General features: G+C 48.6%; 1 protein-coding gene across 1 annotated transcript; it reads right to left on the bottom strand.

The window, feature by feature from the left end:
• Positions 1 to 753: 753 nt before the first annotated feature.
• Positions 754 to 6,437, bottom strand: LOC135900253 (uncharacterized). Its single transcript, XM_065429684.2, has 3 exons — positions 6,022 to 6,437; positions 1,728 to 1,988; positions 754 to 1,662 (listed from the first exon to the last, which is right to left on the bottom strand). Exons 1-3 carry the CDS (start codon positions 6,319 to 6,321, stop codon positions 907 to 909), a joined length of 1,317 nt encoding a protein of 438 aa, XP_065285756.2. The 5' UTR covers positions 6,322 to 6,437; the 3' UTR covers positions 754 to 906.
• Between the last annotated feature and the right edge of the window lie 6,110 nt (positions 6,438 to 12,547).

Genomic DNA, 12,547 nt, shown 5'->3' with positions numbered 1-12,547 from the left:
GCGACGAAATTCATTCGACAGAAACACCTCCTGGCTCATTCCATGGCATGTCTCCTTTTGTAGTTGGTTGCTCAGAAAATTTCTTAAGTGATAAGACGCCCTGAATAGTATATGATATTCCCATGCAAAGTTGAGATATGGCACAGAGATACATTGACGAATGACTAAAGAGCTAGAATTGTTCACACAACATATTAGCTGGTACTAGAGTTCAGTGACCAGTACTTGTGTTTACTTAATCGTCTATATAGGGATAACAATTCCTGAATATGAATATGGAGCCACCAGTTCTAACTTGATCCCCACAGTCACATTTTAAATAAGTCGCAGGACAGTGAACAGCTTCAAAAGGAGTAGTTCATAAATGGCTACAGCAATGTTTTTTTATGGCTGGCTATGGCAGCAGCCTGGCGACTTTTTGAATACTCTTTAAGCCCTTTTTGGCTACTTCTCACGATTTGCTGGCTACTTTTCACTTTTTGAACCTGGCAACCCTGCCCCGAAGTTTCTGCGCTAGTATGCATCGTTCCAAGTCCCCGTCCCGATCAATTGAATGCCAATCCCCCGTAAAAAAATTTTTGGCTGTGCCGCTGAGTGTATAGGAGCACTCTTCCATGTGCCAACAATGTTTTCACATGATCGTAACTTTTCAACCATTTGTAAGTACCTGTTAGCACAATGGAAAAGGCCATAAAGCCATCAAAGCCGACATGTTGAGGCGTGTTTTTGGAAATCTAGGTAGGAAAGAAAAACTGGCGTTGGTATAGACTTTATGAAGCGTTTGCTACAGGAAAAGAAAGAACAGCACTTCAAAGACTGTTGGGAGACCTTGTCGTGAGTTAGACGATAGACATGGCTTTTTGATCGCTTTCCATTTACAGCATTTCATGATGCCAACTTATGATTTCATAGTCTGTCACCCGTGTTCTCTTCGTCGCCAGGTTTCGGCTCCGTGTGCTCCTTCCTTTGTTGTTGTTGTTGTTGCTGCTGCTGCTGCTGGCGTTCGTTGCGTTGTGGCAGGCGCTGCAGCGACGCCGCGCGGTAGTCTGATGAGTCGTCTGCCTTGGGCGAAGGCGCAATGTCCGCGTCCAGGTCATCGCCACCTGTCCAGGGCACTAACTGGCTACCCTCATCCGAAGCCCTGGGCGGTGGTGTTGCCGTGGGCGCTGCGTCCTCGTGCTGCCGCTGCTGCATCTTGGATGGCACGGCGCCAACGCCGGCCCTCTCCTCAAGCTCGATGGGCACGTTCTCGGCCTGCGGTCGGGGGTCGTCGAACCCGTGTCGCTCGGTAGGGCTGTAGTCGGAGGCGCGCGAGTTGTTCGTGCGCCGGCGCACGTTCAGAATGGTGTTCTCGCGCGTGGGGTCCCCGTGGCGAGCGTTGCGCGACGACGCCATCACATTGGTGCGCGCCGCCGAGCCCCGCGTCGTTGGGGGCCACACGTCCACTTCTTCGGTGCCGCGGTCCGCCTGCGCGCCTAGAAGCTTCGGCGGCCGCGACGGGCGCTCGGTGGCGCCGCCCGACGAGCTGCCGCCGGTGTGCCTGATCTGGCGCCGATTCTTCGTCACCAGCATGCTCCGGGCGTCCGGCCCCTTGGGCGGACCGAGACCCTGCTGTGGCGAGTTGGTGCCCGAGCTAGCAGTACTCCCGCCTCCCGCGGCCCCCTGCAACGGCGGAACACGCGGTCGCTGCGCGCACTGCCCACATTCAGGGTCCGCGTAGCACTCACCTGATCGGGGATCCCCGACACGTCGGACGGCGCCGTATTCGGCGGCGGCGTCACCGCCGACTGCCCTGACGCCGCCACCGATCGCAGCTCCCGGGTGACCACTGAAAGCTCGCTTTGCCAGCTGGTGATGTCCTCGATGAGCAGCCGGAAGTTGGCGCGCATGCTTTCTTCCATTTCCGCGATCTCGTTGCTATACGATGCCAGAAATTCTGTAGCACGGTCGTGACAGTTGAGTACGCTCCGTGTCATCGTGACCTTGTCCTGCGTTGAGGAACACGGTCTCACGGACAGCTGTTGAAAACTTTTGTATCAAGTACACTGCGGGTATGTCACGTGGTCAAGCCGTCATAGCGCCCCACCACCAAACCGCCTGAAAAATTGTTGCAGAAGTCTCGGGGAACCGTTACTCTCGTGCGCACCAGGAAGCTGCGTACATTCCGTCGTGTTCCTGGACATCTGGCTAGCAGGAATCGTATGATGTAAGGATTATTCGCTTCTGTTGATTTCTTATCGCCCATTTGTTTGAGTGGCCGATATTGGCAAGAACAAAGACCTGGTGAGATGGATCAAAGTGGCCTAATATCGGAGGCGTTGTTAACAAGCGGATGAAGGTGTCGAAGGCGTCGGCTTTTCCCACAATGCCTGGGATCTGCATAATAATTCTTTCTTATTTTTTTTGCGTTAGTCCGTCCCGCCCATGACAGCACTATAACGTTAGACAGCGCATCACCTTTCGTTCGGTAGGCAGCAGGAGAAAAGATTTCGATGGCCTGGCCGTCTGTGTGCATTCACCTTGTATTTGTTGACGTTTAGCATAAAACTTGATATCTCCCGAGATGTGTAAAGCTGTACTTTTCAGAAGGTGTCGATGGGGCTCTTAGAGACGAATGTAATGCAACCAAATTGGTGATTTTTTTTCATGGCGTACTCTGATAATCTACTGAGGTAAGTACGCCTATTTACAAGCAGCACATCTCTCTTATCTGCTATTGCACTTCTCTCTCGCTGTGGTGTTGTGGCTATATAGGGGCCTTAAACACAGTCGAAGTTCATAAGTGTACATGCAATAAAAATATGGCAATGACTAAAGAAGTGTGCTATGAACGCACAAGTGACATTACTGATGGACGATCACGTGGTATGTTTCATATTTCGCGGGGTTTATTTATCAGTAGGAAAAAATGAGTACGCCATTAGTACGTCGCTGAAAATACCGCAGTTAGATGTCCCTTGACTGTGCCTACAAATGCCTCATTGGCACTTGTATAGTCAGGGTAGTACCTCTTGTGCTAGACATTTACAATTACCTCAATAAATCTCTGTAACGAAAGAATTACTGGCGGATATTACAATATACTGGAAACAATATCCACTAGGTTGTCGAGTAATGCAATTGCACTTCTTTTAAATCTTGGTGCATCATAGTCAGTTGGGACGCCCTGTATATATTTATGACTTCTGCAGGCAAGTTACGACGTTTCCATCCCTAATAAATGTTGTAACTTATTGGAAGAGTTTCTCCTTTCTTTATGAGTCGTTAGCATCGCTTACTGGAAAGAGAAGCCATTCTGAAATGCACATGATTCTCGTGCATTTCACACGCCATTGATAAAAGGCTTTGCCGAAGGGGCCACTGAAGTGTATGGGTTCTTTCGGGGTCAAAAAAGCACGCAAAGCAATTTGAAGCGAGGTGAAGGTACAGCAACATTTTCATAGACCATCCATACCTTTAGAAATAATTGTTAATTGGCTAACTCCTCCTGTTTTAAAAATATAATCAAATTTGTCCTGCGTATATATTTAAATATATTGTGCATGTGCATGGTATTTACAGTGGAAATTTAAAAGAATGTTGAAGTGAGGAAATATGGATGAGGCAGCCGCCGCTGGTGCTTCTAATGCGCTTGTCCTCCTATTGTCAGGATTTGCAAAAATAAAGCGAAACTATATATGCATGAATTAAAGGCCGTGCACGTCCGCGCCAACAGTGATGCAATAAGCGGTTGCCCACAATAAAATTTTAAGTGAGAAGGTAGAGGCAAGTCAAACGAAAAATCAAGTGGTGTGGATGACAAAAATCTTGTAATGACACTTGAGGTGTGTGTTTGGGGGTGAGAGTTGGCTTTGGCATCGCCGGGGAGGGGGCTCGCCCTAGGCTCGGGCCCCGGAGCACCCCTCCCCGCCCCTGTAGTCGGCGCCTATGCGAGTCAGTCCTGGCGGATATGCTCCGAACGACAGGCTGTCTCTAAAGAAACGAGAAAACTGATGAAGTTTTGTGCAGTTCCGAATTCGTTACAAACCAGCCGGATCAAAGTATCGTTACGCCAACATCGCTTCGCCCTTCCACGCATCAAGTCCCTTGGATTCGTCATCCCAAGTGAAGGTGACTGCACAGAACCGGACAAAAGCGCAGCCGTGTGCCGCGTCCCGATTCCCAAGCACCAGAAGCAAGTCATCTCGGGGGTGCAAATCGCTAGTTCAATTGTACCAGCGTTTCGCAAAGAACTTTTCACAGTTACTAGCTTCTTTTCAAATATGCTCATGACATCCACGTGTTCCAGTAGACACCACAATGTGAACATCCCCATCCAAGCTCCAAGCCATAGAAGATCGAAGAAAGAGAGCAGCCTTCGCTATAAACGTAGGTCGGAATTTAAGCACTCCGTTCTTACCGTTTGAAATAACGAAGGTACAAACCCAAGGTTCCCCTGCGACGATATCGCCCACTCCCAACAGCCTACTCTTAGCGACCGTGACGTTGACGCGACGGGTCAGCTTTCGCAAGCTGCCACCAATTCTGACAAAGCTGAATGCTGTCTCAAGGAATTAATGCTCGCTTTCATAACCGAACTCATCGGCCCTACAATCTCGTGGGATAGCGATCGAACCCGCGAGAAGCTCGCACTTGGCTTCAGTGGCGTTTGCCGGTTGGCTGGACAGATGACCCTAGCTATACTTAACGCTCTTCAAATTTTTGGGCTCCGGACCTCGCCTCCTCCATTATACCAGAACAGTGCGTTTCTCTCAAATGAAGCTTTGCGCCGCCCCAGCCTCACCTGTACAATCACTAAACACATCACCACTTGGTAGGGATGCACGACTCTTCCCCACTGTGCTCGCCAAGACACTTCTCGCCCAAGAAACTTATGAGCCGCTGTCTAAACGTCAACGTCAGTTTCTTGGTTACCTCAGAGACTATGCACTTAACCGAATTGTGTGTTTGTGTCTCGACTGTCTGCGCTTAACTGTTATATTTACTGAACTAAAATTGCAATGGTGTGCTTAATTTAGCCTGCCCAACCAACAGACTTCGTCCTCTTAAACAGGGGAGTGATGTGGAGGCGCTCCTCCGGCAAACCCTCATGTCTCGTGCGTTCCGAGCGAGCCGACAGATCCGCGTGCCAGAAACCAGTCGACTCCTCCGTCGTCGTGGAAGCTGCCTGTTTGTTAAGCCCGTTCTCGCTATGTATCAAGTGCGAGTCTAGTAAACCCTTTTGCAGCTATTCTCAAGCGTCTCAGCCCTGCCACTCAGCCCTGTCTCAAGCCCTGCGTGTCACAATAGCTATAGGGACGAACTTGCTTTAAGGAGAACGTCGGATGCGTATGCATAACATACCACATATACATTACACAGGGTGTCCCACGTAACTTGATCCAAACTTTAAAAGTGTGCAAATGCCACCTAACTGGACAAAACCGAGGTAATATCGTTTGCTGTCGCTTGGAGATACTGAGATTATTTTTGCATTCTGCCTAATTACATACTTAGTCTTAATCAACTTCCCGGATATTATAGTTAGGTGAAAAGTTTCAATGAGAAAATTGTATAGCAACATGGAAAACTCCCAATATACAGCTTTCTGCTGCTCAGTACATGCTACATAAAAGTGTTTTTCCAAGCATAAAAGAAGCCCGCGAATACACGAAAGCTGCCGCGCGACTGGCCGCTCGAGGCACTTGGCGTGTATTCGCGGGTTTATCTCATGCTTGGGAAAGCACTTTGTACGTATAGGACGCATTGAGCAACAGAAAGCTGTACCGGGAGTTTTTTTTCATGTCGCTCTACAATTTTCTCATTGACACTTTTCATCTAATTATGATATTGGAGATATTGATTGATTAATTAAGAATAATTATGTAATTAAGCAGAATGCAAAAAAAAAAGAATAATATGATCGTCTCCAAGCGACGGCAAACAACTTACTTTCATGGTTCTGTCCAGCTACGTGGCACTCGCGTTTTTTTTTTTTATGTTTCGCTCGAGTTACGCGGGGCACCCTGCACGTACACGTACATTGCTGAACACGAAGCGGCCGTCGTTGACGTTGTACGGGTTGAGGCCCGTCCGACCGGCGGCCAGCGCGTCCGACATCTCGTCCAGGTAGAGCCGCAGCTTGCAGTAGCCGAGCGACATGATGGCCGCGCAGAGCAGCGCCACCGTCACGTTGCGCCAGCCGAGCAGGAGCTGGTCGTGGGCGCTGACGCCGCCCCGCCTCCAGGCGGTGCGGCTCTCCTGCGTCTCGGGCGACACGAAGAGCACGGCCACGGTCCACAGGGCCAGCGACGAGAAGAAGGCGCTCGTGTGCCACGACATGGTGCCGCAGCGGCGGAGGACATCATTCCGCGCCCCGCCGCGCCCTGCGAGTCACCATGGCGCAGCACAGCCGGCGGCCACCACCATCTTGATTTTCGTCTTCTTCGTCCCAGCACCATCCCGCTGCGCGTGTTAAGTGCAACACTGCTCGAGCACTCGCTCGGCCTCGATTGTTGGTGATACGCGCGAATTTCGGCGAGGGTGGAGTGGCATAAGCGTTAGTCTACCGAGCTTAGGTATACAGCGGAGTCAACCAGCCTATCGGTGGTCAAAATTAGTTTTCATTACGGCGTATCTCGTAGTTCTTTTGTTGCTCTGGTATACGTTAAGTTCCATCAGTCAATCGACCGATCGATGATACACGCTATAGCGATGGGCAACGCCATGATACGAAACCTGAGACGACGTGAAAAGGCTGTCGGTTCCGCGTGTACCGCCGTTTACTGCGCACAAATACATATAGCGAGCAGCGAACACGAATACTCGGAAGATTCTCGTAAAACGCATAGCGTACAAGACTGTCTCTGGAATTGCGCCGTCCAGACGGGAAAAGAGGGAAGGAAGGAAGGAAAGAAGGAAGGAAGGAAGGAAGGAAGGAAGGAAGGAAGGAAGGAAGGAAGGAAGGAAGGAAGGAAGGAAGGAAGGAAGGAAATCAACTTTATTCGAGGTCCTGCACAGTGGCGTAGCAACAGGGGGGGCCGGGGGGCCGTGGGCCCCGGGTGCAAGGGGCCAGTGAGGGGGGGGGGGGGGGGTGTCATATACGTGGGAAGACACCCCTCTTTCCGCCGGCTACACCCGGGGAGGGGGGTGACAGAAGACCTATGGGCCCCGGGTGCCAGACGACCTAGCTACGCCACTGGTCCTGCAGGCCACGAGAGCTTTGGGCTCTCATGGAGTGGGCGTCTCGCACGACGGAACCGGTAGGTTGAGTTTCCTGGCGGCGTCGTGGACCTGCTGGACGGCCCGAAATTGGGGAGCGAGTTCCGGCATCGTGACGTAAACGCTGCATGTGCCTTCGGCTCCGATTTGGTAGAAAGGCTGTCGCTATCAAGGGATTCTAGTGGTTCTAGTTTGCGGTAGAGGGGCTCAAGCTTGCGGCAATCTTGCGAAGCTTTAGCTGGATTGATGGATGGACGGATGTTATGAGCGTCCCCTTTGGACCTGGGCAGTGGGTTGCGCCACCAAGCTCTTGTTATTTTATTGCCTAATGTCCTACCTATGTTAAAGAAGAAAAGAAAAAGAAAAAAAAACACGTTGAATTCTTATAAGCAACGTTTCTGCACCCCTTTTGTGAACTTTGTTTTTGTGTGCCTCCGTTGTTTGTCGTTTCCCTACTTTTATTCCACCAATCTTCCAATCACCTCGTACTAATCTCTACTGCTCCCTGCTCTCGCCCCCTTCCCCCTGCTATCGCTGAACCCAAGGTCTTTAAGGAGGTCAGTGATTCCTAAATCGACCACTGAGCAGATATCTTCACATTAGAGAGTTTTAGAATAGGGGCCCCAATAGTTTGGGGCCCCAAAGAGCTTTGCGGGTGTTAGCGTTGGGGCACGCAGGAGTAAAGAGTTTAGAATAAGGTTTTACGTATGCGGATAGCGTCTTGCACTGACAGCGTCACTACCTGGTCATTAGGGCGTCAAAGAAAAGTTATTGGAAATAATTAAATAAAATATACCATTTTATAATAGGAATAGTAATTTTGACTTGCGTGTATTCGCGTTTAATTACAATTTAGAGGTTATTCTGTAAGCAGCAAACAATTAGTTGCGCTTAGTTTTGAGCAAACCAACTTTGTGCCTTCACCAGCCAAGCTTAGCCGTGTTAGGCCTACGAGCTATAAAATCCACAATCGGATTCGCAATCAGCGGCGTCTAATGAATCAATCTTCATAACACACGTTAGTTGAGAGAAAGCGATAACCGCAGTCACTTCTAGCTTGCGAACTTGACGCGTTACCACGAATCGAACCCAGTTTAGTGCTAGGTTAGAGCAGTCGCTTCGGTGGGTGCCGCCATGTTTTCTGACGCAAAACTTTTTGCGCCGCTTTTTGGGCTCCCGTTGTAGAGTTAAGGCGCAACTAATTGTTTGCTGCTTACAGAATAACCTCTAAATTGTAATTAAACGCGAATACACGCAAGTCAAAATTACTATTCCTATTATAAAATGGTATATTTTATTTAATTATTTCCAATAACTTTTCTTTGACGCCGTAATGACCAGGTAGTGACGCTGTCAGTGCATGTAAACGGCGTCGCATCGCCTTTCCCAAATGCGCTTGGAAATGCGATGCGCCACTGTCGCATTCATGCAAACGGGGCTAATGCGTGCAAGCGTCAAATCGCTGCTGCATGTGTCGCACGTGGGGCTGTTGACCATTCCAATAAGGAAAGCATATGAGTTTGTAAATGCAACGCCTAGCCACAGACGGTACAGCATGGTCTGTTCACGTCGTGTTAACCTAGGCAGTAGATGTATTCGTATTTCCGGAGACAACGAACGCAAACGACGCATGGTGAAATCTATCGAACCCCACAGGAGCAAAGTATATTCATGGGACATCACTGTCGCAGTGCAACGCCTGTTCGCGGAGGCAGAACCAAGCCAACATGACTATTTTCATGTGTGTCTCGGTCAAAAGAGGATGTTATGAGCCATGCCAATCTTCTTTGTCATCGCGGTAGTCCTTGTTGAAGACGACGAAGCAGTGACGATTCTCCGGTTTCCTTCTTGCCTGACAACTGTCAAGTAGTCACTGTCATCCGACACATCTTCTGAAGCAGAGTAGTGCAGCATGTTGTCCTCGCTGCCTTTGTCGCTCATGAGGTGGTTGCGCTTCCTCGGAGCGCTTGATACTATGATGTCTGTCTTGCCCGGACGCCTAGCTGATTCCGTTTCCATCGCCGAAAGTATTGGGAGTGGCGCCTTCCGAAAACACGCAAAAATGCTCGTAAAATGAAAGCAGTAGTGGTTGTCGCGTCAAAACATGGCTAAAAATGGGGTTCCACGCATGAGCCACTTCGTCGTCCTCCAGACTCGTGGTAAAGGTAATGATGTTGATACTATGGACCAAAAGACAGTTAGGTTACCATGTATGCTTTGCCTTTGCGCCAGGTGCAGCACAGCTGCCCGTGGGCTGTGGCAAGATCGCCGGCTGGACGTCGATTACGAGTACCGTTTTACTGATGACACAGCACAATGTACCGAAATGATGAAGCGCGTCATCATTGTGTTGGAAAGGCTGGTGCGCGCTGTTTAAGTGACACGTTGATTACTGCCATTTTATTCTTATGGACAGCCATGGACAGGTGTCTACCTGAACAGTAGCTTTCTTCCCATGTTTGGTCAAAGAGCGTATTGTGCGAAGTGTATGTACCTCACAAGCGGTGCGTATGCGCTTCCTGTGGTTCGCGCTTTCGTGCTGACTCAACCCTAGCTCCGTAAGTTGGTGTTATATTTATACTGGCTTGCCTGTACGTTTTCGTAATAACTTGCAGGTTAGCCATGAGTGGATCCGGCGCATGTGATGTACGGAAGTTCTTCTGCAGTCCGGCGGCTCAAGGAGGCCAACTTCGAATAAAGTGTATGCATTGAACGTTGCTGCTCAGCAAGCAGAAGTGTACTGCTGGGTAGCAGAGCCACGTTCGCGTTTGCTGCGATACGCCCTTTCTAACCGTTGAGCGCGCTCTATTATTCCATAATAAAAGAATAACTATGGCGTTTATCTTATGCAAATGAGGGTCACAATGAGGGTCACAGTAACAAACGCTGGGTTCATCTTAAGAAAAGAAAAATGTAACGCTATTTCATCCCTGAATTCAAGCAGATGAACGCGGAGCGAAACGCCGCACTTCCGTAATCATGCATGTATAGCTGCGCCACAATTCGACTTTAGCGAAGTAAGAGAACGCATTCCGAACGGGCTAAAGGAGAAGGATGACCTGTTGGATATTTTGAATGGCAAGTTGACGGAAGAATTGGCCATGAGACGTTTATGCGTTGGAAATTAAACGTAAGCAAAAAAATAAACACCGCGGACGCAAATTGCAAGGGAAAAAAAATGCTTAAAAACGCCATACGTACACTGTTGTCGAAATTTTGTTTTGCAGTAGCACTGCTACAGCAGGGAGAATTTATACATGGCTAGGAAAGAATATTTCGCAAGCATTTCTTTTCCACGATCCGACTATGGGCTAGATATGTGACGCAGCTTATTCTGCTGCAGATCTTGACAGGAAGAGGACGGCATGGATCATATAACGCTTCCGCGTAAGAGCAAGAAGTTTTTGCGAAATAAAAATCGTCATCATCATCATCATCATCGTCATCATCATCATAATCAGTCTTGACAAGTTCCTAGGAAGAAAAATTGCGGCATGGCTTCATCGCTGACGCAGTCGTATTCGTCGCGGATGCGTTGAGGTTCGCTTAATATGAACACTATAGAAACGCACTGGTGGATGACTACAAATGCGAACAAGCGGAAATCGACTACAATGCGCTTTTCGCGTTTCCGCATTCGACGGCACTTGTAAGGGACCTAATTCAGGCTCAATAAAGTTTATGGTTAGGACTCCATCATCATCATCATCATCATCACTTCTACGGAGCGACTGAACATCTCGCTGCTACGTGGTTGCGCTTAACGTGGGTCGTGCTGTGGTTGATTTCGGTTGACGTTTCAATTTATGTTGACGGCACTTGTGTATACAGGCATTCGGGCATTCACATTTCGTAAAGTACGAATGGCGTTATACTGAAAGCTCTCGGCAACTGCCGGCTTCTTTTCATTCTTTTACACCTGCGAGCAGTATACGTATAGTGCTGCAATACAGTGAGAATTTACGAGGGTGCTCGAATGACGACTTCAAAGGGAGGCCGCTTCGAGTGCATTGTGCGTCGAGCACCCGCGTACAGCTGTGCGTTTATGACACGACGTATGCCGCCGGGTTTCACGCACTCGTGCTTGTTCCATTTCAGCCCCGAGACGCTATATACAAGGAACGGTTGTATAGTTTCAACCTTTTGTCGGGCTGGGAGCACTTTCAGGATACTAACTGAAGGCTTCCTAAAGTGCTAGTTTCAGAAGAAAAGTCAAAATATCTGCCAAACTTACAAAGTCTGTCAACAGCAGTAGTACAAGCAAAATATTTTTTGTCTTCTTTTTATTACCTGCTGCATGATTATCGCAATGTAGAAGGGGGGGGGGATTTTATGCGCGGATGCAAAAAATCTCAAAAGAATTAGGTCCATTTGTGTCCCTGTAGTGCAATATTTTTGTTGTTGTTCTAGAACCATTCTATTGTCAAGTTCTACCGAATGTTCTACAGAACAACAAAAAAGAAAAAGAAAAAAAAAGGAAAGACAATAGTAAAAGAAGGAGACGAAAACAAAACTAAGCGAGGAGGGTCAAATGGACGGCATTAGTATCTACAGGGATCCGCATCTACACTTACATACCAACAACTCAGAAACAGGTGGAGCAAAATGTTATCGTTAGGAAACATATCTGCGCATTCATGAGCGCGTATATCAAGTAACGTGAAGGCCACGTAACGCACGAGCTAGAATTTAATCACCATGAAGGGGAATTGACGTCACCGCCGAGATGACGACAAAAAGAACCAAAGAGCGAAGACGTCTATAGCCTCGTGACGTGTATTCGCAATCATTCGTAGGTAATGCTCGCGATCAATGATAATGAAATGCACTAGGTAGCTACAGCTGGGTTGCGTTCACGACCATGTAGAAGCAATAATATGTGTATACATGTATGCAACGCTCAAGAATCACTGCGCATATTTAGTATACTGTCTAGTGCGTGGTCTCGTTGTGCTTCTGTTTGATTCTCGAAGCACAGTGAAGTCTCCTTTCATAGCTGTTTTTCATTTAGAGTAGAATGTAGTTAATGGTTTCAGGCACTTACAATAACAAAGAAGAAAAAAAATGCTCCATGTGCATATGTATGCCAACCTGACAACTGATACACCAAAGCCAGTGGAGCTGCGTAAGCGCGTTCTCACGCCCTCCGGGAGTATCATGGGTCTGTTTACTGCTTCACGGCCTCGAGACTAAGTGACGGCTCCCACGCAGCCTGTGTTTCAGAACCATACGGGGTCAGCTTTCACCACCGAGGCTGCACTAGCCCCTGGCTGCAGCCTCCGACGTGGGGCGGGTGTAATGGACGGTGAGGGACAAAACTTACGCGTTACTATTGAAAAAACAAACA

The sequence above is a fragment of the Dermacentor albipictus genome, chromosome 1 (assembly GCF_038994185.2).
Source record: "Dermacentor albipictus isolate Rhodes 1998 colony chromosome 1, USDA_Dalb.pri_finalv2, whole genome shotgun sequence".
NCBI lineage: Eukaryota > Metazoa > Arthropoda > Arachnida > Ixodida > Ixodidae > Dermacentor > Dermacentor albipictus.
Note: the sequence above shows the minus strand (reverse complement) of the source record. Positions and strands in the feature narration are given on the sequence as shown.

Excerpts from the sequence above, each read along its gene's own strand:
- LOC135900253 (XM_065429684.2), bottom strand. The coding sequence starts at position 6,321 with ATGTCGTGGCACACGAGCGCCTTCTTCTCGTCGCTGGCCCTGTGGACC. Across the intron at positions 1,989-6,021 it reads GCCGCTTCGTGTTCAGCAAT|GACAAGGTCACGATGACACG; the intron begins GTACGTGTACGT and ends TCCTCAACGCAG. Across the intron at positions 1,663-1,727 it reads TGTCGGGGATCCCCGATCAG|GGGGCCGCGGGAGGCGGGAG; the intron begins GTGAGTGCTACG and ends CCGCCGTTGCAG.